This window comes from Atractosteus spatula, chromosome 11, assembly GCF_055471065.1.
Source record: "Atractosteus spatula isolate fAtrSpa1 chromosome 11, fAtrSpa1.hap1, whole genome shotgun sequence".
In the NCBI taxonomy this organism is placed as follows: Eukaryota; Metazoa; Chordata; class Actinopteri; order Semionotiformes; family Lepisosteidae; genus Atractosteus; species Atractosteus spatula.
Window position 1 is genome coordinate 33,790,489 of NC_142716.1, and position 25,865 is coordinate 33,816,353.

Genomic DNA, 25,865 nt, shown 5'->3' on the forward strand with positions numbered 1-25,865 from the left:
TGGGTGACGTCAAAGCCCAGCGATTTCTGCTTGTGACGGAGAGCGCCGGAAAGAGGAACTCGGAGAGTTTGTTTAAATTCTTGTGTCGTTTTGCAGTAATATAGAAAGATGGTGAGGAAGTTGAAGTTTCACGAGCAAAAGCTCTTGAAGAAAGTCGATTTTATCAATTGGGAAGTGGACAACAACTTACACGAGGTGAAGGTGTTGCGTAGATTCCACATCGAGAGGAGAGAAGACTATACCATGTAAGGTTTCTCTGCTGATTCAAGTTAAACACGCTGGGCTGTGGGCTTTACTGCACACCAGAACAGACATAAATCGCGCTAGCTCTTAGTCGCTTCTGCGGTTTCGAGAAATAGAAAAACATCTGCCCTTTTTTTAGCCACAGATAACTTCTAGCATAAGTTGTTTCTGTATGCATGTTTTTTGAAACGGTATTACTTGCTAATGGAACCCTTTATGCGTTTTACATGTTTGTTGTGAGACTCATGCTTAAGAGGCTCGTAGAAACGCTGAAACTACTGAGGCTTCCCATGAAATACATTTTAAATTGCAAGTCTCATGTTCAGAGGTGGGCGCCGCCATGACACTTTTCTCTTGCTGCGGGGTGCTACGTCAGTTGTCTTTTTCTTCGTCACGCGCGCACTTTTACATTTAATCAAGTTTGAGAACCAAATAAAGTAGATGAAAGTGAAGTTGACACCGGCATGGCCGTGCGCGTTTAGGATTCGTAGCCTTTTCTCCTGCTGTTTGTGTCGATGGGTAGGGGACTTCGAATCCCAGCATGCTCCGCGGTCCGTTGCGCTGCAGGCTGGCTGTATCCGAGCGCGTGCGTGGTTTTCCTCACTGCGGTGCGTATCGTGGATCAGTACCAGAAAGAGCTCTGAAATAATGTATACCTCTTTAACCGAAACTAAAATTAAAAATTAAAAGTTCAACAGCCTAGGGTTTACGGCTGGAATTGTCAGTGTTTCACCTCTTCATTCCTGTTCAAAAGAATTAAATTGGGCTTCATTGCTTTTCAGTCGCATCAGGTCTGATTTTAACCAGTACACGGACTCTGGCCAGCAGGGTGGAAAGGAGCGGAGGGCTGTAGGTTTAAATCCCAGGCTGCTGTTATACCCTTGAGTCGGGTACCTCACTCAGAATACTGCCCCGCTGTGTGCCTGGGTCTCTCCAGGTCATCGTTATCAATGAGAAGCATTTCTCATTAGAGCCATTTGCTTAAATAAAGCATTAAACAAACCGCTGCTGTGATCGCTCATAATCTCCATACTGTTATACTTCATTTCTCTGTGCCCCCCTTCACTACCCACTACCTCTCTCGCTGTCATTATTTTCCTGCCGGTATCAAATCAAATCCAAGTTTATTTATCAAATGCACAACAATACAGCGTGCAGCAGTAGTTGCTAGCAATGAAATGTCTCTTCTGCGAGCTCACAAAAACACAAAAATCACAAAATTGAGGTTATGAAAATAAGGTTACATAATAGATGTAGTAGAAATTAAATAAAACTCAATATGAGTAGAGCTGCTATGTGTCCATGGTGTATGCAATATATACAAGTAGTGCGGTTATGCTGAATACAGTGAAAACTGTGTGTCCATGCAGCCATTACAGGTGATTTGCTGAAGGAGCTGCAGGTTGGCTGTTTAGCAGTCTTATACGGTACCCCTGTTCCTCTCTCCCGTTTGCTGTTGGTCTCTCCGTTCACCCCTTCTCCCCCCTCTCTGCCCGCCTCTCCCGACAGGTACAACAAGCTCAGCCGTGAGATCCGGCAGCTGGCCCAGAAGATCCGGGACTTGAACGAGAAGGACGGCTTCCGCGCACAGAACACCGCGCGGCTGCTGGAGAAGCTGTGAGTCGCGGGGCAGGGCTGTGTGCGCGTGTCGGACACGGAGGGAGGGAGAGGCGTTCGGCAGCGTGGGCTGACCCGGTCGGCCAGGCAGTCGGTCCGTCGGTACAGTGTTGGGAAAGGAACGGACGGGAACAAAGTCATGGATTTATCTCATAAAGATGGCAACTGTGGTTTACGGAAATGCATTGTGGGATGCACAGAGGATTAAAACCACTGTTTCTCATATAGTGTAATCTGTGTGATGTTACAGGACTTTCAGGACTTTTAATACAGCTGAAGGGCTGATATGCAGTCCCATTTTTACATTAATAAAGCAGGTCCAGCTTCTTATGACATCTATTCTATTTCAAAACTTCAGCATTTGTCTGAGCGTTTAGCGATGATTAGTGATTTAGTTTTCATAGGCAAAAGACTTCGTGCCACTCATTCGTTCACACTGTTTAAATTAGAAACTGTGCTGTTTTTTGGGGGAATGCACATCCACAACACACCGTTCAGTTTCACGAATTAAATGGAAATGAGTTCCATAAGTGTAGCATCCTTATATATTGTGGTATCTCAATTTCTCTGCTCTAGCTACAGTACAAAAGTATGTACTGATCTTGAAACACCTCGGTCTTTTTTGGATTGTGCTCAAGCTTTGTTCTTAATCACAGGCTTCATTATTTCAACTTTCTTTTTTAGGCTTTTTTTTAATTTCTTGTTGAACTTAAAACATTTAATAGGTGTAAAGCCTGTGCTAATCAGTGAGGTCCAGGACTGCCCTCATTCAGGTGTGTAAGGTGAATTATATGAAATATAGCCAATTGGACTGAAGTAAAAGGAAGATCACTGACTCACTGTGGGAGGTGTCTGATACAGGGTCATTCTCTCCTGTCTCTGTTCGTCGCTTTGATCACTTACTAATAGTCGTTTAGTCAGAAATAGGGGAGCAAGTGAGTCTGCGAGTCGAGGAGAGACTTGATTAAATTCTGTGTGCTGATGTTTTTGGAAATAATGTGCTTGAACTGAGGCCTCTCTGAAACCGAGAGGCGAGTGCCGAAACAAGCAGATCAGTTACAGGCATCAGTTAGCGCTGCTGATTAAGGGCCCAGTTGGAATGAAAACCAGCAGACTCAGGGGTACTTCAGGAGCAGGACTGAGAGCCCCTGCCCTGAGCCCTCAGCAGTGTGCGCTTCTGCTGGTGTCTTTCCTCGTGCTTCTTCGGTGCAGCCCTGCTGCTCTCCGAACACTTTTTAATGTGCACAGTGGTGATTTTAAAGCAGTGGTGCTGGTCACGGCCTCCCTCCCCTCACAGTGGCCAAGGCAGTGCAGGTGTGATGATTCACAATTACCCAGGTAGGGATCTGCATGCTATAATATACTCTCTCCTGCATATTTGACACTTTCTGTCAGTTTGTCATTGTATGATACAGTGTGCAGAGAGTGGAAGGTATTCAGTGATATGAATGAACTGTGGACTTTGTGCACTAAGTAAGAAGTTAATACCATTACAACTACATTTACTTTTTATAATTGGCAAGAATTGCTGCTTTGGCATTACAGAGCCTGTGTTGCCAGTTGCTCATTGCAGCAGTGCAGACACAATGTCGCAAACATGGGGCGATATTTTTTTTTGCATTGCTCAGTTTGGAGGGTGCTCTGGGGGAAGTTAACTTTCTCTCCTAACGGTATGAGGCTGGGTATTAATACAGGTGTAAATCTAGTGGCACTTGCAAAAATGTGGAGTTAAAAACACTTAGACCGCAGTTAAAGTAAAGGAAGATTCTGTGATTGTTGTCTGTGTAAACATTGAAGCTACCTTCCTGCCTCATTATCTCCCTGAAGTCCAGGGCATGCTGGCTGGACTCGCCACACTGAAGAGAGCTGCATTGAGAGTGAGTGCAGACCTGCCTGCCTGAGTGCCTTCAGAGGGAATAGTATTGTTTACGTGCTGATAAGAGCGGTGTAGAGTAACATGTTTCAGAGGTGGAGGGGGGTGTGGGAGATAAGCCATTGGTTCTCACCCAACCTGCTTTACCGCAGTAAGATAGATAAATGCAGCTAGCAGCTGCTGGATTTACAATCACAGGTTAACAGTGGGAACGGGGACGGGAGTTGTCAGTTCTGCGATAATGCTGTGATTTACAGATGTGATTTTTTTGGGGGGGGAGAGAGAGCACATTGTCTATTCTTTCTCACCATTGACTGAGACTCTCTGCCTCTGGCTGAGAGTGCAGCCTCAGGTGGCCACTCCAGGGGAGTGATTATGGAGAGGGTGATTGCAGTGTTGTAAAGCCATCAGTGTTCTGGTGAGAAACTGCTAATGTACCAAAATAAAAGGAAGATCCTAATCTTGGAGAACAAACCAGGAAATGTGAATGATCTGTACACAGTCCTTAAAATCCCGTTAGACGCTGGTCGAGTGGATCCTCAACCTGGGCCTCGAGGGGGTGATGCTGTTGTGATGGAGGGCGACTCTGGTCGCTGCGTCACCCGCTCGAGGTGTCCTGTGCTCCTCTTCAGGGCTGCGCAGGGCTGCGAGCTCCTGGGCTGGCTGGCCGGCTGACCGTGTCGGTGCAATCTCTTTGCTCTGCTGATCAAAAGCTCTCTGCAGAAACACTGGCAGAAGCCTGAATTCACGCGTGAACTGGAGCGTTTTGATGGCTTTCCCTCTCGCTTTCTCTGCTTGTTTTTGTTCTGCCTCTGTGCTTTGACCCTTCGAAGTAAGGAGTATCGCGGGGTATTGGCAAAGCCTCTGGGATTGTGGGACAATGCAGTGGAGCTGTGGATTGCAAGAACTGAGCTCTGCGGTGTTAATGGTAGACGGTCTCGCTGCAGGGCCCTTACAGCAGCTCTTCCTTGGGCTGGGCCTTGTGTTCTCAGCGTGGGGAGGCTGAAACACGGGCCGAGATGGACAGATGGTTTTCCGTTTGCTCTGGGAGAGGGACGGAAGGATGCAGTATTTTTCAGAGAGGCAGACGCAGACCCTTGCCTTACCAGCCTGTTTGCGGCTCAGTGCGTATCATATGGCCCTTTAAGGAGAAACGGGATAGGGGTCTTCTTTTCCACAGGAAGTGGGTATATATTTAGGGCAGATTTTCCTGCATTGCTGACCTATTTACACTTCCTGTTGCCATTAAATCGGGCTAATGCACGTGGCACAGCAGAGCTTGAGCAGGGGCAGCTCTAGTACAGGGGGTGTGGGATGTGTGGTGTGCGTGGGAGTTGTGTGTCCAAAGAGTTTCTAAAGGTTGGCCACACCTGTAAATTATTGATGACTTAAGCGTGTCATCTGTTTGAGTATCCAGTAGGTTAAACACTACTTAAATTTTGGACCCAAGGGATCTGAGAATTAGCAAATGACATGCTTAACTGATCCTATCTTTAGAAATTGATTTAATGGTCACCTGTAAGGAGATAACCTGACCAACTCTGATGCTCCGTCCTGGACATGTTTATACTGTAGAAGAAGCCTAGTGTTCTTACTTTGTTTAGAAAGAGAACACGTTCTTCTATAAACAAGTAGACAGTTACTGATTTCATGAAGTCATTAAGAGTGCAGCCAAACTCTATAGTCCTCCAGGGCAGTGTGCTGTGCACCATAGACACCAGCTCTGTGGTTGCTGTGTGAGCTCAAGCACCCTCAGTATTTATGATCCTATTAATGTTAAAGCAGGGTGAATGTGTTTTTGCTTTGCTCTTGTGTGGGAGATTGCCATAGGATTGTGCATTCATAGTGCTAAATAACTCATGTCTTGGACTGCACTGTCCGCTTATCTGACTGTTACAATTCAGTTGATTGGCCATTTAACTACCAGTGATAATGACATCATAATCACACATAACTGGCATTTGATCTGACAGTGTCATCCGCTGTCAGCGGACATGAGCAGTATGTTTCGGAAATAGCTTCATAATTCTAAAAACCAGCCTTATAAAAAAAATACCGACAAACCCCAATATTTGCACTTAATTTGACTTTTGGTTTTGAAACCCTGAACAGTCTGACCATCACCACAAAGCTTCTAGGAAAATAACAAACACGCAAAATGTGTGGGTAATTACTAAGTTCTGCTAAGAAAAACAGTGCATTGGGGTGCTCCCATCTTCATGGAGGTGTGTTTTACAGGATGTGGAGAGCACTAACTTCTTTGGCATTGGCAGGAGCCCAATGAGAAAGAATGTTCCCAGGAGGAAGTATGAAACCTTCATTGATGATAAGAAGTTCTTTATGGTTTTATACCATTAGTGAAGGTAGTGGAAATGGAAGAGGGGCAGAGAAACACTTTGTTAGTGAATTACGGTAAAGACAAGTGCCACCAGTAATTTCAATGTGTACTATAGTTATCTGACATTTGTCAGATTGTTCCTTAGTGGTCCAGAACCTTCATGTGCTTGTATCCCAGTGTGTATTTTACAACAGCAACAGTAGTCCTTTGAGTCCAGAGTTGCCTTCCTGTTTCTTGATCTGTCTGTGTGGTGGAAGGACGGAGTACAGAATATAAGTTAGTTAGAAGCCGAGTGCGGGTCAGAAATGGAGCTCTTGGGAGTGATGATGTCAACTCCCTTTCACCACCACCCATATGCATCATCTGGATGATGTGATGGCAGCTAAAGTATGCCAGTACTCTCACCACACATCAGCTATCAGTGGGGAGGACAGCAAAGTGATGAAGCCAATTCATAGCCAGGGATTATTAGGAGGCCATGGTTGGTAAAGGCTGGGGTTTGACTTGGCCAGGACACCAGGATAACACCCCTAATCATTTTGATGTTTGACATCCTGGGATTTTGACGACCACACAGAGTCAGGAGCTCGGTTTTACGTCTCATCCGAAGGACAGCACCTTTTTACAGCATAGTGTCCCCCGTAACTACAGTGGAGCATTAGGGCCCACACAAACTGCAGCCCTCCTGCAAGGGGTAGGGTTACCAGGGGTTTGGCAGGTCCAGGTTGGGGTGGAATGTGCTGTCCTGAGCTGGTGAAGGGATGGAGTGTGACCACAGCAGGGCTATTTATACAGCCCTGTGGGAATCGTATACAGCCTTGACCCACTCTGGCGTAGCAGTGAATCGCTGGCACCCAGCCTGCTGGCCAGTGTGGCACACCCCCAGCTCTCCCACAGACACGCCACAGACCTCATTCTCCGGCACGTAGCATCTGCTGTGCCCCATGCGGTTCAGATGGAAGTTCCTAGAAATTGCCACTTCTGTCCGAAACAGCTGCCTGGAGCCCCGAGAGGCTTAACCCCCAAAGTCTACTTTAATCCAGCAGCTTGTCCATTTGAGTTCTGGCATACAGATGTTTAAAGGTATTGTGAGTGTGCATCGCCGGGGTTGATGTGAAAGTCTACAGCGCTTTGTCCCTCAGGCCTGCAATGCCATGTGGCTTCGTGCAGCAGTGGATACCAGTAACTGTCCCCCCTCCCCGGCTACTTTGCCCCAGAGGGGTATCTTGTCTTGAGTTGCTGGCGGCATGCCAGGGAGATGGTATCACCTTGTGCGTGACCGCTCTGGGTGTGCTCCCTGGTGCCCAGACACTGGGCTCTTTGTTTGGTTTGAGAGAAGGGGGGAAGTGGGTGACCCCATCCTTCTCCAGCCCAGGACCTGACCCCATCCCCCCTTCCATCCGGGCGCACAATGGCGCTCTGTGCTCCCCTCCCCGAGAGCGGGGCAGAGGGAAGGCTGTAATGTGAGAGGGGGAGAGGACGGTGGTGATACCCGCTTGTGCTGCTGGGAGGCAGATACTGTCCCCTAACCTCCCTCCCGCTGATGCTAGCCTGTCATCCTGTTCAGGTGTGTGACTAGAAACTGCCTTCTCTCATTGTGCCTGGACTGCTGTCCTGGTCTGGGCTGGACTCTTTCCTGAGCCCCTGTCCCGCTTTAAACCTGACATCCTCCACTTCCGCCCTGAAGCGTGTCCAGTAATCGTCTCAGTGTGGAATAAACGCTGTCATGGCCCAGTGAGGTGCACCCGGTTCTCTGCCGGTGTCTGTGTTTAAAGATAATCCTGGTGGGGTAACCATGTAACCTCAGTGGAATGACCGCCATATTGTCTGGTGGAGGTTGTGTGTTTGTGTTTGTATCCGTGTGTACCGGCATGGCAGTGTGTGACGGTGAGGTCACTGTGTTCCCACAGTGCGCTGTGCAGCCGGAGGGTAACATGAGCCCTGCTGGCTTGTTGCCAGGGAAACCCACACCACAGTGCGTTGCCCATGCCGGATGGCAGAGGTTAATTGTGTCATAAATTCTCGACCTGCTAGAGGCCGGGCATGCGGGATATTCACACCTTGCAGCATGATACCCAGTCAGCAGCACAGCGAGATATACATAGATATGAGGATACACAGCCTTCTGGCTAAATACGTCTCCATCTCTTTCTGATATGTGTGCCTGCGTTTGTATATACACGCAGCCTACTGGGGATGCACAACCTCTGAGGCACTCAGAGCAGATAGTGGTGCAAATGCAAATTCAGCAGTCCAGTGCATTCAAACATACAAAGTCAGAAGCCCTTACAAACGCCCAGAAAAGCGTTTCTCATATTGGTTCACATAGTTCTGCCCATGGATGTGCACATGCTCTTGCGCCCTCCCACTGGAAGGGATTCTGTGGGAATGAGTGGGAGTTTCAAGGACCCCGGGCTTGGGGGCCTCACACTCAGACACAAGGACACTGGAGACGCGGAGCAGAGCCTGACGACCAGTCCTGACTTTTGGGGAAAGGCAGTTCCCATGTACCTATGTTTACACTTCTGGGGCTATAATTCATGCCGGTTTCAGCAGCTTCCTCTTACTGGAGGTTTTTTACTGAGTGTTTTTACTGCACTCCATCTGCTCCCTCTCTCAGGCTGTCAGCTGGACTGCTCTGCAGGCTGTTGCTCTTCCTGGCTGAGGTGGGGGGAGAGGTAGCTCGGGGGAAGAGAGAGGAATCCTGAGCTGGGCTGGGCCGGGCCGGGCCAGGCCAAGTCCTTTACCGTCTGGCTCGTCTTCACGCTGGCTTTTTCGACAAGCCCAGCCAGAATCAAGCTGCCCAGTACTGGCCTGGGCCGAGCAGGGCCAGGGATGGGGGTTAAATCATCTGTGGGCCGGAGAAAACTTGGAAGGAGGAGCAGGATTCTGGTTCTTTTCTCGAGTTGATGAAAGCAGGACGTGGGGTTGTTGTAAGTGGAAATCGGAAAACATAAGTAGAAAATGACGTACATTTTTTTTTATTTTTAAACTGACACGCAAAACACTGCTTCATTGAACAGGAAGAACACCTGCGGGTAATTATTTACTGCAGGCGTCCGAAGAAGACCTGTTGATCTGTGTGGCCCAGACACTCCTGGTAATCAGCTCTTACAAGTGCAAGATGGTGGAAATTTGAATTTGCTTGCGTTGATATTGAACTCTTTCTGCTGGATGCTCTAACCTTTTTTTTTTTTCCCTGTTTCACTTAAGCTATGCTGTGCTAGTAATTCTTCTCCCTCACTTTCATTTCAGTAGTTATTGTGTGACAACCTGTGATGTGACAGTAGCTTTCTCTCCCTCTCTCTGTCCTCAGGTACAGCTTGGGTCTGATCCACACCAAGCAGAGCCTCGCAGTCACTGAGAAAGTCACAGCATCTTCCTTCTGCAGGTAACCTCCTCCTCGGTCACTCACAGTGTGCAAAGGCATGCTTCCAGATGCACCCGAGCCCTACAACACACACACACGTCACACGCTGCCCGTCCTCATAAACAGCACACTTGAATTGCCCACACCAGTGCAACACAATCATACAAATGCAGCACACTCAAGTAGTACACGCACAGCCTGAGTTGTGAGTGAGTTGACATAGCACTCACTTATACGTCAGACCTATGCACTTTGCTTTTGAATTGCACGTGCACTGATACAGCACGCTGAGGCAGCATGCATGCTTGCACTGCGCACGCACAGATTCTCTCAGAAATAAAGCACTCAACCATTCACGCCACATGCATGCTCACAGTGACACTCTACGGACACTCTTCCAGAAACAACACTTGGGCACAGAGCGTACACACAACAGGTGTGCTCTCCCCTCAGTGTCCACTCACACAACATGCGTGCTGGCACTGCTTGCACACTCCGACTACCGCACAGATGCAGCACACTCTTGCGCTGCGCATGAGCACGTGTACAGCGTGCAGACAGAGGCATCGCTCATGCCCACAGCTCATACTGCATCCAGACAGGATCATGAAAGAACTGCATACTCTCCGCAGCATCTCCTCATGACAAATATCGTGGTGTTTGACTCCCAGCATCTGTACAGGATTGGAGAGTCTCTCATAAAACTGGGTGACGTTTTCGGATGGTAAAGGATCTTGAAAAGTCTTTTTGTGCAGTGCAGGTTTTAATTGCAGATTTAGGGTAATGTCTATTCAAGCCTTACAAATGAGCTTAAAAGTTTTTTTTCCCCAAGTTAAGTCGCATCCCGTTAAACTATAGTTACTGCTTGGTCAGCAATCTCATGTTTTAATTAGGAAATGGAGTATTTACTGCTGCTGATATTCATCTGTGGAAATGTTGTGCAACGTGTAGCAAAAAAATAACCGAAGCACAAAACCACACTGCAGACTGATTCCAGGGTTACAGGAGGAATGAAACACGAGTCAAACCGGTTTGGGGACGAGCGATCAGTGTCGGTGAAACTTCAGTACTCTTGTAAAATCGTCAGAGGGAAACAGCCTTGTTTTGTAATTTATGGATTTTTGTGGCTTTTATGATCAAAAGAAGCTGGTTTACAATATGTTTAAAGGCATGAACATCACAAATTTAAAACCCTACGTATATGGCATTGTGTAATGGTGGGTTGCATTGTGTGCCAGTCCGTTGCGCCTGCCTGCTGTTGTGTTGTTAGTGTGGTTTAAACTCTGCAGCTGTGTGGAGAGCTGCTGCTGTACCGGTTAGGCCCACACTGGGAGTGTCTGAGCTCCCCCTGGCCACAAGCTGGGGAATTGCACTCAGGTTGGTGTTCATTTCCCAGTCTTTGTCTAATTACAACTCCAGAGTTTTACTTTTCACAAGGTAATAAAAACATTTGAAAAAAAACCGTACAAGTGTGGGGCACCATAAACGATTCCCATAGTGGCCGTATGTTCCGGAGCAGATGTTTTAAATAGAACTGGAGATATTTTAAAATAGAGGATGGATAATAAGTTTTACAGTTGCTTCCAAAACGACCTCTGTAACTGCTCTGTGTTTTTGCCCCTGATCCCCTTGGTGCGAAGCCTGTGAATTCCAGCCGCATGAGGTGAATGGTAAAGAAGGCATCGCAAGACTTTATGAGCGCCCTGTGAATAAAGAGCTGCGTGGTGAAAGTATAGCACTGCAGAGGTCTTATGCTTCTTGGCCAAAATGTCAGGAACCCCCCTTCAGTAATATTGGGCTCTGTGAACAGAAGGCTTTGGCATGTTCCACAGGAGTTGAGGAATATTTGCAGTCCAGTCGTATTCTTGTCACCCCTGCTTTCAGTAGGCTTGAGTCTGCAGGGAGTCTGACTGCTGCTACTGAGAGATGCTTTTTTTGCCTGGGTTCCTTTGGGGTTCTGTGCAAGCGCAACCCTACTGGATTTGGTGTTCTAACTGAGTTTTTTTTCTCTCTTACCTTTCCTCCCTTTCACCCCTGAACTCTTTCCCACGTTCCTCTCTGTCTGCGCTGGTCCCTGCAGGAGGCGGCTGCCCAGTATCCTCGTCAAGCTGAGAATGGCGCAGAACCTGAAGACGGCCATCACTTTCATCGAGCAGGGGCGTATCCTTAACTGCGGTCACGGGCGACGGAGAATGCTTATATAGTTTCCTCCTGGAAAACTGTTGCATCACAGTGCATGCTAAACACAGCCCCAGCTGACCTGCTGCTCACTCTCGTTAACCCTAATTAAGTCAAGGGAACTCAAGTCAGATTTTATGGCTTTTTTTGTAGCTGTAGCTATCACCTGTGCTGGTGCTCTAATATCCTACTGCTAGTGCCACTCTGTCTTCTGATCACTCTGCTGTGTGTGCACAGTGCCCAGGTCTGCTGGTAGTGAGGGCTTGTGTTGGCTGAGCAGTGTGTTTTCCGTGATCAGAAAGCACGGGGTAGAGTAGGAAGATGCTAGGATGATGGAAGCACCGCCTGCTCCATCTCGGTGCCCCCATGAAACTTCTGCCCCCCCTCCTTGAACATCCTGGCAATGATGCTTTGAAAACCCCAGGATCGTTAATCGCCTGTGCCCTGTCAAGAGTGCACTGCGGTGGATACAAGCAGTGGACTTTCTGGGTGTGAATCTGTCTGGCCCAGGGCTTGAAACCATGCTCTGTGGCAGGGGTTCCCATCCCTGGTCCTGGAGGAACACGGCCTCATCTGGGCTTTCCTCCAACCAAGGCCTTAGTCGCAGGTGCGTGGATTTCAGTTTTCAGTCTGGCGCATGTTCGTAAGTTTGCTTGATCTGCTTGCTTGCTTGTTTAGACTTGGTTCATTGGCGAGTCCAGATTGTCAGACATGCTTGAATGCTTGAACATGCTTGAATTGAAGAGTCCATTTCACAGACCTGTATGCCGGCTCTCTTCCACTTGCTTGTCATGATTTCCGACGGGTCGCTCAGCTGACAATGTAATGTATGACCCAGTACGAGACACGTGGGAAGGAAAGAGAGGATGTTGGGTACCGTTGCTGGGGTTGACTGGATAGGAAAAACAGCCCTGCTGTGTTATCTGGAGCTCTACACTCTCTTCTATCTCTCCAGGCCAAGCCCGCGTCAGCTGGTGCTGTAAAGTCCGCCTGATTCCTGATCGGGGAAAATATTTTAATCCAATCAGCGTTGTTTTCACATGACTGTCACGCAGGGCCCGGTTGCCATGGTTATGGTCAGTGGAGCTGCGTGGGGGGCTCTTTCTTTCACTTTGTCTTCTCTCTGACTCTCAAGTTCAGAAGGAGCTTTACTGGCATTGCAATGACTGCCAAAAGCACTTACAGTAAGAGGGTGGTACATTGGCCAGCACAGTTAAACATTCACTCGGGACCTTCTAGAGAATGGTTTAACAGAAGTGAGCATTTCTTGTTTACTTTTGGAGATTTGTCTAGTGCTAAAAATTAAATTTACACCGTAGAAGGTAGTGCAAATCTACTCATGTCTTAGTTTGTCTTTCTCATATAGCTTATCTCTGTCTGCCTCACTCCTTCCAGCCCAATCTCATCTTCGAGATTTCTTTCTCTGGTTCGGTTTCTCACTCCCTCTCACAAACTTTCTCTCCGTGTCTCTCTCACGGTCACCAAACAACTCACTGTTTCACCGATGGATCTCAGAGCAGCTGCGTTAACTCATCCTCCTTCCTGAGGTGCCCCACTTCCTCTCTCTCCTCCCTGCCTCTCTGTCAGCGATATTTATAGAGATAATAAAAACAATCTTCACGCTGGAAAAAGAACTGTTGGTCCAGTTCTGCACTCACACTTAAAGTGCATTAAGAGCCCAAGAGAAGTTACAAATGAGAGGCTATTTGGCTATCTATCCCATTGTGTAGTTAGTAACTTTTTTTTTCAAAAAAGCAGCTGTTTCTTGAAGAAAAGTCACAGTTTTGGCTTCAACAACATGGCGGGTAGCTTGTTTCACACTCCCACGACCCTTTGGGTGAAGAAAGGGCTCCAGTTCTTGTTTTTTTTGTTAATGAACTTCCTTGTAGTTTCCATTTGTCCTCTGGTGCACTGTTGATTGTGAATAGGTCTGCTAGGATGACTTTCTCAGTGCCTGTGAGGATGTTGAATATAGAAGGGTCTTGACATTTGCAAGGAATCAGTACCAAGAACCATTGCCAATAGCCTAATTCGTATAAAATCAAGTCCACCCCTATAATGTTGTGTAATCTACAGTGTTTATAGTATGTAAGGTTAAAAGGCATAAGTAACCCTATCTTATATGATGCATTAGCATAAACTACTAATGCATTGACTTTAGGTTAATTTAAATAACATTGATGAACTAAAAGAAACAACACTCACAAACATAGTCATTAGGTAAAATAAACATTAATTCCTCCACTGTGTCCAACAGGTGCCTGCACTTTCTCATTCTGTCTCTGTGATTAGCACGTACCACTGTAATGAAAAAACCCCGTGGTACAGAACAGGAAGTGTTCATTACAATATAAAAACAAGACCAAGTTGAGGTGCAGATGCTGGGTAGTGGGTACTTGGCCAGGCGGAGAGGAGAGGCTTGCTCTGAGCTAGTTTTGTCTCGTGGTTATAGTCTGTTGCGCTTAACAATGTTTAGCCCAGTTTCGTCCCACTCTGCTCTACTTCTATGCACGTCAGGCCAGACCGAATCCCAAATGAGTAAATTTGCAAATGTTTAAATTCACAGACGTTGAGACTCATTGGACTCTACTTTGCGTGGAACTAAAGAGATTCAGTTCCTTCAGCCTCGGTGGAGGACATTCCTTTAAACCTGCGGTTGTATTTTAAAATGAACCTTGTCTTCAAAAGCATCTTGCAATGCTTCAACAAAGTAGTATAGGGTTTAAAAAAACCCCACAACTACAAAAACCACCCACAACTACTTAATCGTGCCCCATGTAAATACTGTGCACTGTTTACAGGGAGTTTCACTTTTCACTCTGCGTTTACGTAGCTGATTATTTGTGTAAAAATTCCTTGAAAGTTTGACGCATTTATGCTGTTTCCATTTCAAGATGGGTAAGGAAAAAAATGTGTGAAATGCTACATTAATCAAAAATGTTTCCAGTTTGGTTACGCTCGACTGCTGTTTATAATTCTGTCTCGTTCACTGAGATGGGTTTGTGTAGTATGCTTACCACTGTTCTAAAACAAGGATTAGAAATCAGTGATGGCAAAATAGTTTTTTAACATTGTAAAACAAAACCTTTTCTGTACGATATGTAATGAAAATGATTTTCAGTAAGCGATAAGTAAAATCAGCAGGTGTTCTGAACTCTGTCTAATACAGAGTGGTGCAGGCTATCTTCCAGTCCCTATCCCTACAATAATCCATTGTTTCTACTGGGAAACTTTCCCAGCATTGAGTTGCATTCTTACTGTTCTCCCCCCTTATCCCTGTTTTTATGGGTATTCCCCACTGTAAGTGGTTTCACTATGTGTTGTTCTTTTGTGGTCCCTTACTCCAGTGAGTACTGTAAAGCACCCCTTAAAACCCAGCGTACTGTAACGCTTGGAAGGTTGATCCAGTGTGGGCTTCATGCCCCTCAGGATGGTGCACAGTGGGAAAGGTGAGCAGGCTCATCTCCGGAATTGGGAAGGAAAAACCTAGGGAGCCTCTGTCTCTTCAGTTCTAGTCGGTGAAGGCTGAGCAGAGACGGTTGGCTGTTCTTTTAAAGGAAGTGCTGCTTGGTGCCGTCCCTTTTGAGAGGGGCACAGTGCAGGCACACCGATAGAAATCCAAGTGTAGGTTTTGGACCAGGGCTGGAAAACGCTTCCACAGGGGGAAGTCGTCCTGTGTGGAATACGCTGGCAGGAGAGGCTAATGGCTTTCCAGCGTCCGCCCCTCTCTCTCTGGGGGAAGGGGGGGGGCATGTGTGGGCGTGAGGGCTGCGGAGAGGAGTAGAGGGGGTCTGTGACTGTGAGAAACAGGAAGTGTCCTGCGGAGAACTGTGGGAACAGCACAGGGAGGGAGAGGGGGAGAGAGAGAGCGCCAGCAAAAGAGAAGAGCAACTTGGGCCCTCACATACTGCGCGGCTTTTTGGGAATTTCTAAATGCTAATTGCGGGACCTGTATCTTGAATTTCAGCAGTAGGTCAAGTCAGGGTTTATGCAGCACCTTTTCCTGCAGTGCGCTATTACAAGCATTCATTTATTTCTCCTAGCAGTGTCGTAGGTGCGCAGCTGAAGCGCAGAGGTACCAGCATAATTACCTTTCAGATCAGTGGCTGAAGGTGAAGACGTCATGGGTAACAGACTGAATCCAAGGTGTTTTCAGTTTGCATTTCAAGCGTTATCGCAAAGTTTCTGTGAAATGACATGGTTTCAGTAGATTAAAGAATTGAGCATTGCTGACAAGAAAAGCTGCAGTGATCAGAGATAAGCATGTACAGAAACTGTTGGTGAATAATCTGCTGCATTAACCTCTCCAGTGTGCCGAAAGGTCACGGGGATTTGCGATACAGCACTGTGGGCCTGCCGAGCTGAGGTCTCTCTAGTTGCCGTGAAATTTGTCACCCTCATCACCTCAGCAGTTCTGACTTTCCTGCCTTCTGTTGACACTGTGGCCAATCTTGCTTTTAGTACCCTAAACCACACCCTGCCTGTGCGTGTCGGGCTCCAGATGGGTTTGAGCAGCGCTACCACTGGTGCATGCGACAGTACAGATGCAGACAGTACAAGGCGGTGCGGTGGCTCTGTGGCTGGGAGGTTGCCGGTTTGAATCCCGCGGCCGGCAGAGGAATCCTACTCCATGGGGCCCCTGAACAAGGCTCTTAACCCACACTGCTCCAGGGGTGCCGTGTAAATGGCTGACCCTCTGCTCTGACCCCAAGCTTCTCTCCCTGTCTGTGTGTCTCATGGAGAGCGAGCTGGGGTCTGTGCAAAGACAAATTCCTAATGCAAGAAATTGTATACGGCCAATAGAGTTATCTTATCTTATAATAGTGATGGCTGTGATCACCGTGTGGCGTGCCGTGGTGTCGCAGTCTTGTGTATGTGTGCTGTCTCTCCTGTAGTCCTTGACAGACCGATCCAGATGTGCGCGTGGGGCCTGAGATTGTGACTGACCCTGCTTTCCTCGTCACCAGGTAAGCCTGCTGTTGGCACACCAGATTGCGCCCTTTCTTCTTTCCTCTCTCTGCTCAGAGGGCCTCAGGGGCGCCGGCTGAGCCCCTGTGCTTCGGATGGCCCGGCCATCTGGGGTTGCAGAGAATCGAGCACGGTGTTTGCTACAGGAAAAGAAAGCAGCAAAACCACAGTCGAGGAATGTTTTTGTGCCGGTCTTGAGCTGGCTTGTGGGAGGACAGGGGCAGAGCCACGGACAGTGGGAAGGTTGTGTCGCACACAGACACACCGGACTGAAGCTGTGGGCTGGAAGCAGCGCTCTGCGCCCGCACACTCTCTCGCACACTAACATCCAGCAAAGCTCTGCAGCCATTTGAGCACCAGCCAGTGGGAAACACTCTGCACTGTTCTTAATTATTGAACAGCTGTAATAACAGCATTAAACCCCAAATCATTTTAACAGTTAAGTCTCTGACTTACTGTTCTAGCTAAATAGTGTAATGCCTGTCCTTGTTTTTTATGACCTGTATATGTTTTGGCAATATGGTCCAGTTGATGTTCATACCCGTGTGTAAACAGTAGAACCGTAGTCCCAGACCGTTAGAGATGTGAGGATTGTTTTCAGGTTTTAGCTCGGGTCTCGTATACATCTATAGACAAAGGCCAAGTGAAATAATTATTCAGTACAGCTCCTCTGTTAACTCGGAGGTTCCCTGATGAGGTCTGAGGACCCCTGGGGTGTTGTGGATAAATGGGTTCTGGTTACTTTCTTGGCAGGACACGTGACACTGTTGCTGAAGGGGCTACTTTAAAAGTGAAGGAAAGAAGAAGCGAAAAGAGATCTCACTGATAAGTGATGTGAAATTGTCTTAATTGCAGTCCTTTATGCAAAGTGAAAGAGAGGAGTTAGGAGTGAGCCCGGATGGCTCTGGGTGTTCCAGCAGTGCCCTTCTCTCGCACCTGGGCTGTGGAAGGCCTCCCCGTGGCTCCGCACAGTCTCTCCTTTCAGAGCACGATCCCCCATATTTATACTTTCCCCCAGTGTTTTTATACCCATCCTTATAGCGGACAGAGCAGCTCTCTCTACCTCCCCCTGCTGGCGGAGACGGCGCACAGCTGATCTCTACTGGCAGGCTGCGGTCACAGTCTGTAGACCATCACTCTTTTGCCCCAAGATTGAGGCCCTCTCCCTTTCCTGAAAGTGTAATGGTCCCTTGAGTATTTATGATCCTGACATTACTGCAGTCCCAAAGAAAACCAGAATAACTTACAATAATTAAAGGGTTTATATTGTCAATGTCAATGTGATCAGGTAGGACTGGCTCTCCGCTAAGCTTGATCTGAGGAAGAGCCTCCAGGAGGAAATCTTACAGGAACCTATACCTGCAGTGCACCAGAAGAAGTTTCCAATGTCAGCATTAATTATATAATAATACTTTGATTTTAAACGGGAGGAATCCTTGTGCTGTCAGGCGTTGATGTTTTTTAAAAAAAGCTTTTTCACAGTTAATCCTAACTTCTGATTTCTGCATTGGTTTTCATAAGATTTGAATAGCAAAACAGCAGGCCGTTTTAGTCAATTTCTGTGGTTTTCATATATTAACACTTTCCAAGAAAGAAATGTGGTTTTGTTCAACATAATGAAATCTGTCAACACAATTTTGGCTGTTAAATGAGTAATATGGCACAGTATCTGTGAGAGAAGCGTGTGTTCTGGTGACCTAAAAACAGCCACAGTGCTTTCAGTTGAAGCCAGAAGACCGATGAGATGGCTTATTGAAATTAGGATGTTGTCTGTCTTTGCTTTATATTCCTTTGGTCTTCTGGTCTTTGAGAAGATCCTGTGGTACAGTCAACTGAAAGAAGGGTTTACAATTCTGACCTTGTCTTAACGTTGAGCGACCAACGCAAGTCATAAACCACAGAGATTCTTCTGCTCAGATAAAGTGCTTGACCGCTGTTAGCCAGTGCGAGAGTCGGACCATTTTCTTTCATGTGGCTACCCAGGTAGAAGAGGAAGTGGGGCTCGCTGGCATGGGGGAATTGCGTAAGAACGGGTTACTCGGTTGTATTGCAGTCTTACAGGAAACAAATTGCACAGTTTTCCGGCCAATTTCAGATCCGTTTGCATGAGGACTTGGCAGGAAGATTGAGAGGTTTTTGACAGTGCGTTAAAATGTTCCTGTGCGTTTTCTGCCCCCGGTGCAACAAAACAACTTTGTATAGACGGGCAATCTTTTATCGGTACTGCAGCCGAGAACATCCAGCTGTTTTGTACTTTAATGGCGTTCGTGATCAGATGTAAGAAAATCAGATTCATAAATCCTTAGTAATGAAACGTTGGATAACTTTTTGAATTGGCTTCAGATAGTTCTTGCTAAAAATCAAGATTTCCCAGATCGCAGCCATGATGTAAAGCCCAGTGTTCAGGGACTGTATTGACACACTGGGGATGGGAAATGTGCCAAGAATAACACTCAGGTGACCTATTCCCCTCCTCAGCAAGTCAGCACGGTGTCCTCCATAACCCGCCTGTTGTCCGAGCCAAGAGGCGGCTGCAACCAAAAGAGAACTGGAAAGAGTCGGGTGCTTTTGTGAAGCAAAAAAAAAGCACATAACAAAGGCTGTGTGGCAAATTAACATTTCATTTATGTTTCCCTTAGAGCACAGAAGTCTTGTGTTGGAGGAGTATATTAGAATTACAGGCCACTGTATCTACAGCGCCTTCCTGGGTTTATACTGTATTACCCCATTTGATGATGATAGTGTTTGTTTGTCATCTCTAATCAATAGCTCCTCTACAAGAAATGTCCTTCAGCTGGGTATTTACTTCCTTACCTTATGTGTATGAAATAGCTTTTAAAATTGCTTTGGATCCAAGTTGGTCTAAAATGGGGAACTCCAGACCTGGTGCTGGAGAGCCCCAGTCCAGCAGGGATTGTGGGTCACCATTGACTCACCAGTCTCTAATTTAATGGAACACTTCCGTTGTGCTCAGTTAAACAGGGTATTCTTCAAGCGATTTAGAGACTGAATTACTTGACAATTGAGTACTGAAATCTAAGTGATCTTCAGTCCTTGAGGACCTTAGGTCTCTTATTTGAACAGCTTTTAAAGATTTGCCAACCTTTAAAAACGTGCGCCCTGTAAGAGTAACCGGATTGGGCCTTCACGAGCGATGATGGAGGCCTCTGGTATATCGGAGGGTGAATGAGATGTGCAGACGGCTAGCCATTATGTGTCCAACAGGTGGCACAGCCTTTTGTGGTGGGCCTTCTTGGATGGGCTCGGCTGGCCCAGGTTTGACATGATGAGTAGAACTGGGCTTTCAGTGAAGTTCTGTGCCAGCGCGGGGACACCACTGAGTAAACCTGCTCTGCACTGAACTGCACTCTCGCAGTGTTGTTCCCTGTCTCAGTGGTTTTGTCTGTCTCTCCCCCTTGAGCGTGTAGCTGCATCTGTGTCTGCGTCTCTTCCTCGGAGTGTGTGTGTGACTGAGTTCGTAGGTGTGACTCGGTGCCTGTGTTCCTGTACAGAGAGGTGAAGAGGTCAGCCTGAGCCCTGCGGTCTGAGCCCCCCCACCTCCCACACTTCCTGTGTCGTCTGCCCACAGGGCACAGGCTGTCACGCACTTCAGAAACCAGCCCGGCGCTTCTCTCCCGGGCTGGGCAGTGCACCTTGAGTTCGTGTAACTTTCCGATAACCGACGGCCAAGTCTTGCCACGTGCAGAAAATTTTATTTTCGGAGCCTTTTGTTCTCTTGCTCTTTGGTATAATTCTGTGCTGCATGATAATTTCATTTTCAGCCGTCATTTCCACAAAATAAAAAAAAGTGAGACTTGGGTTGCTTTCAAGTGGGTGGTTTGTTACATGTGTTCGTCTTTTTACACGAAAAGTGCCATGTAGATGCAGAACTTTTTCTCAGATTCCTTTGCAATGTTTTCTCCTAAAGCTGTGTGTGATTATAAACAGCACTGTCCGTTTATCCTTGGAGGTTAGTACGGTGTTCTAAAACGTCTAAAACTGTGCCAATGTGAGTGTATGTCCAGACAGAGTAATTTTCACAGCTGTTTTTCCAGCTTGAATCTTGTTTTGTGTAAGTCCTGGAGGTCCTTGGAGCAGTTTATTTTAGCAAGCTGCGTGAACGTCAGTTGTTGTAAATAGCACCGTCATGTACCCCTCTTCAGAGTCCTGGTAACGTGGAGCTGTGCTGTTTTCTTTAACTGTGGTTTCTTCTCAGTAGAACAATAAAGCCACAAAGAAGAAAACAAAGGAATTGCACTGGCCTTTCAATTTGTCATTATAGGACTCAGTTCAAAGAGTTCTTAAATTACTAGCATTTATGCGAAGGGAGCAGTATTTTTAGAAGAAGCTAAACATTTCTTAGCCAACTGACGTGTTCCATGCTGGCCGGAGTGAGGGCTCCACCTGCTGGCTGACATGTGCAGTGCCAGATGAGACATGGCAGGACGAACAGCTCAGCATTACTGTCAGATCAGGACTTCCCACGTGTCTTCTGTTTTATCTTTCAGCCACATTCCTGCTAAATCCTTCATTAAGGTTTTTATTTCCTTAGACCCATTATCGGGGTGTGAGAAGTTGAAGATTTAAATTTCAAATTTATTGTCATGACCCAGAGCCACATCGACAGTAGTTACTTAAATGTTGTAATGAGAAATAAGCTGAAGCTTTTTCTGAAGTCTTTGTGTCTGAGCAGTGGAGTGGAGCTGGATTTATCTGGGGAAACTGTGACCCCCAGCCTGCCAGGTGCCAGCTCCTGTGCAGTGATGTCAGTGAGGGACAAGCTAAGCTCATAAAACACATCGGTGCTGGACTGATCATCAGATGCATGATCACGTGCAAAAGTAGTTCGTTAACAGATTTCCGTTTTAAAGGTTTCTTATCTTAAAGTAAAAACTGAGACCAAAATTTAGTTGTCTGAGCTCGTCAAGAGCTAAAAAGGTAGAGCTGAGATCCAGGTGACTGCAGCAAGAGTCACAAGTCCTTCTGGTCTGGGCGGTTCTGTGGCTTTGCCTTACACATGCATGCAGATGAGGAGAGAGCAGGGCTCAGAGTCTGTGATGTGCTTATGACCAGAGCCTCACAGCTCCGTTCGCAGCAGGAAGCGGCCAAAAACGATATTGGAGACTACTGCCGGAGGATGAAATGCAAAATTCATGATCTGCTGTGTGAGGCGTGTAACTTGTCGGTGTCGGTGTCCAGATAAAGTCAAATGGACTAGGCTGTTAGGCGAGCCTCATGAAAGCTTTGATACGGTGTGGGTACATCGTCCCAATGCCTGGCTTTGAAGAATGAAAGGTCAGACTCCTAAACCAAATACTGTCCTATCATCAGAAATATGTCAATAAATGTGGATGTCTGGAGGTTATGCTGCACCAATACCGTGGCCGCTGGCCGGAGTGTCACTTGTACAGAACGCAGAGGCGAAGAGCTGTGCGAACTTGTGAAAATCAGCCAGTGTATACTGGGCAGATACACTGGCATTGTTGAGAATTGGGAATACTGGAGATCTGTGACCGGAAGCATATGGATTACCTGTATTCTGCTAGCGGGCATGGAAAATTGTACTCCCCGTATACTTTAGTGTTGCCATGTTGTGTTTGGATCTTGTATCCAAGTGTGTTCACTTAGTTTTTGGGGGTCATTCATATCAAGCTGTACAAGGGCATGAATTGTTAAATCTCATTGTCATTAGTTCTTTGGCAGTTCCACATGCAAGGTGGTCGTATTAATGCACAATAAGCCTTTAGAAAGCTCACCTGAGGTAAGGTTTTGTGCACATTCAGTTTTTTACATTGAAATTGAATTTCCGTGTACATATAGATACCAATGTTAAGTTAAGGTGGAAAAAATTAAAAAAAAAATGCCTGACACATTGTGGCGTGATGGGTTTCTCACAGTCTCTGGGGCAAAGGCGTGTTGTTTAAAGTACTGCATACGTGTTCACTAACATGACTGGCCCGTGTACTTTAGGAGCGTGGAGGACTTTGTGACGTGGGTGGACTCCTCCAAGATCAGACAGCACGTCATGAACTACAATGAAGAGGTGGGTCTGACACAGACACTGGCAGGGTTCAACAGACACTGGAAGGCTGAAGAGGCAGAACAGGGCGTCTGCTTTCATCTTGAATGTCAAGAGCCTATTGATTTGTCAGGCATTTGTTAAAGAATCCCAGTGAATCACATGAAATACCACATGACTGTCTGTTTTGTTCCAGACATTGACAACCTTTGTGTAGAGAAATGCTTCCCAGTACTAGTACTAAATGCTTTGGGTTGGTGATGTCAGTACCAGCTTGTATGAAGCCCACTGTAACAGCCTCTACTGAAAATAAGGACATTCACTTCCTTTATCGTATGTATGACATTCCTTAGAGACTGGGACTTATCCTGGTTGCTCTCTTTTGACCTCTTCCCAGGATAGCATGTGGTGTGCTAATCAAATCTGAATGCAGTATACTATTCATTACACTAAACGAAGTGAATACATTTTATTTCTCTTCTGCTAATTGAGGAAGTTTATGAGCTGTGATAGTCTGATCGCTCATGCAGATTAGGATAAGCGGCAGCGATCCCGAGCACACCTACCTTTCCCTTTACACTGCACTGACACATTGACCTCTGGATGAACCACCTGCTACCTCACTGCAGTTTGTAGTGCGTCTCTGTTTCAGTAATCAGTGTTTTCTGTGCGTTAGTGAGTTCTCAATGCATGTGTCCTTTCCCTTGGGTTCAGCAAGAGGAACATGTTTGATCTTAATGTCTTGAGATTTCCAAAGACCGAAAGATGCCGAGAGATTGTCCAGGATATACAGGTGTTAAATCAAGGGATTGCCACTAGATGTCCTCAGTCTCCTTACCACTGCAGTGTTAACAATGTACTTCTCTCTTCCTGTTCGTCTCTTTCTTTCAGAGAGATGATTTTGACCTGGTGGTGTAGTGGAGACAAGCAGGTCCTGACCACTCCCAAGATCTACATTGCATTGCCCTGGGATGAGTAGGACTGAAAGGCAAGAGTCCAACCTAGTGGTGCTTCACCAACACCAACCAGCAGAGGGCGGGAGAGATCTGCTCGCTTTATGTTGTGATGCCAGGATTTCTTGGCGATGACGGAGACCCACTGTCTTTCCTGGTTTTCATTCTAGCTCAGAGCTCATAGTTAGTCAGACCATTTATTAAATGAAGTTGCTGAATTAGACCTCAGTGATGTGTTAGTCCTGACACACACGGGGTTCACTCACTTAGGGGTTTAATTCTAGAGCTCATCAGGAATGAACATCAGAAGACTGTGGGACTCCAGGACCAAGGTGAAGTTCCCCTGGTATGTACATACTGAACATAACTTAGTTCCAAAGACACCATCAAAGCTTTCCAAGCTTTTCCCCCAACGCGATGGCTGTTGACTGTAATGCAGTATGTCATATACTTGTTAAGCAATGGTACTGTTGCATTGCAGGAGGTGCTGTTCTGTGACACTGAATTTGGTCCTTTTCTTTTTGTGCATGTTGTGGTTTTATGCAGCAGACTGTTCCCTTGTAAAGTACCTGGCTTGGTGGCAGTTTTATTAAGTTTGCATCTGCATTTGAGTTGAGGAATTCCTGTACTAATTCTAACCCAGAAGTAACTTCATTCATAGATTCTCTGGCTGAAAAACTTGCAGCCCCAATGCCTTTTTTTAAAAAACTTGTTACAACATGAAACATCATGGTCACCAAGAGAAATGCACACCTGTATTTCTGTAGTACACATTCCTGCCCTGACTCTTTCCCTGGACCTCTGTACGGCTTGCTGACCTGGCCATGATCATGATCAGTGAACTCAGTAAGGAGCTTCTGACAAAGTGTATATTGCAAGTAATTAAGTAGATCAGCATCCCAATAATATAAATGTTCATTAACTGTCCTTTTCAATAAACTTATATGAGCTTTTTAATTGTAATTCACTATGCATTTCACATTCTACCATGTGAGAGCAGGAGTAAGAGAGGATTGCACCACTATCCAACAGCCAGTAGTTTGCTCTGGGGAGAGGGGCGATTTTTCTCCCAGCCAGGAGAGGTGCTTGCTCAGGGCCTGGTCCTGCCCTGGCGCCCCCTGGTTCCGGCCCGGCGCCTGGGAGCTTGACAAGCAGCTGGCAGCCCTGAGCTGGAGGGGGAGTGAAAGAACGCCGCGGGTCTGATCACCCGCCGGAGCAAGAGAAGCACTTCGATCGGCCGCCTCAAGGGGATTGCTGCTGGCGGCAGGCTCGGGCCTGCGGAGGGACGAGCTGTTGAGGGGGCTTGGCCAGTGATCCGGGAGAGAGGAGCTACAGCCACCCGACCTCTTCATTACTGTACCTCTTCTTCTGCAAGTGTCTGGCCCAGTACCGTTCTTTACTCCATCCATTCTGTGAGTGCTTTATCCAGTGCAGGGTCATGGGGGACAAGCCACAGGCACGAGGCAGGGTATATCCTGGATGGTGTGCCAGTCCAGTGCCAGGGCAGCCACCCGGACAAGCGCACACACTCCTGGAAGCTAGTTAACCCACCTGTATGTCTTTGGACTGTGGGAGGAAACTCGTGTGAACATGGTGAGAATGTACGAACTCCACCCATATAGCAACCCATTCTGGAATTGAACCCGACTCCAGCACTGCACCACTGGGCAACCTGCAGGGTTCACACATCTGTACTTTAGCAAGTATGGAAGTACTCACGTAGCCTATGTGGCAGGAAACCCAGGAGTCCCCCGGTCAGCTCTGAATAAAAGAGGGATGCTGACAGGTGTTGGGGTAACATTGCACCTGTGGTGCCCCGCTCCCTGCCTGGAAATGGTTTGTTCAGTGATTTAACAATGACATTAATCAATAAAATGGAAACGTTTTCATCCGATGAAATAGTTTGAGTCAGACTTGCCAGCTTTCGTGCTGTGTGTGGATACGCGGGTGATGAGGTTTTTAACTTGGTAGGAAAGACATCCATCGTAGTACAACACCACTGGACCCCCAACGGTATGGTCTCCATTGAAATGTATCAGCGGACAGGGCACGCAGACACCTGGTGTGATGGCAACGGCAAACTAAATACAATAGGTCAAAGCACATCCATCCAGGGGTCGGATGAGACTAGACTCTGCATGATAACGATCACACGCTCTTCAAGAGAACTTTGAGAGCCAGTTTGCTTCCTGGAGCCTGGTTTCAATGTCACTTCATCTACATCTGTAGCCGGTTGTCAGTCTAACAAACCTGGAAAAAGAGGGGCTGAGAAAAGCCGATGGAGAGAGGAGAGTTCTTACTTCGTG

The 25,865-nt window shown here is 46.9% G+C and overlaps 1 protein-coding gene across 1 annotated transcript; it reads left to right on the forward strand.

Annotated features, from left to right (window-relative positions):
* imp3 (IMP U3 small nucleolar ribonucleoprotein 3) lies at positions 1-24,522 on the forward strand. Its single transcript, XM_088928075.1, has 7 exons — positions 1-245; positions 1,753-1,860; positions 9,388-9,462; positions 11,522-11,601; positions 16,535-16,586; positions 22,558-22,630; positions 23,498-24,522. The coding sequence occupies exons 1-7, from the start codon at positions 109-111 to the stop codon at positions 23,522-23,524; spliced, it is 552 nt and encodes a 183-aa protein (XP_088784201.1). The 5' UTR covers positions 1-108; the 3' UTR covers positions 23,525-24,522.
* The last annotated feature ends 1,343 nt before the right edge of the window (positions 24,523-25,865 follow it).

Excerpts from the sequence above, each read along its gene's own strand:
- imp3 (XM_088928075.1), top strand. The coding sequence starts at position 109 with ATGGTGAGGAAGTTGAAGTTTCACGAGCAAAAGCTCTTGAAGAAAGTC. Across the intron at positions 9,463-11,521 it reads ACAGCATCTTCCTTCTGCAG|GAGGCGGCTGCCCAGTATCC; the intron begins GTAACCTCCTCC and ends TGGTCCCTGCAG. Across the intron at positions 22,631-23,497 it reads TCATGAACTACAATGAAGAG|AGAGATGATTTTGACCTGGT; the intron begins GTGGGTCTGACA and ends TCTTTCTTTCAG.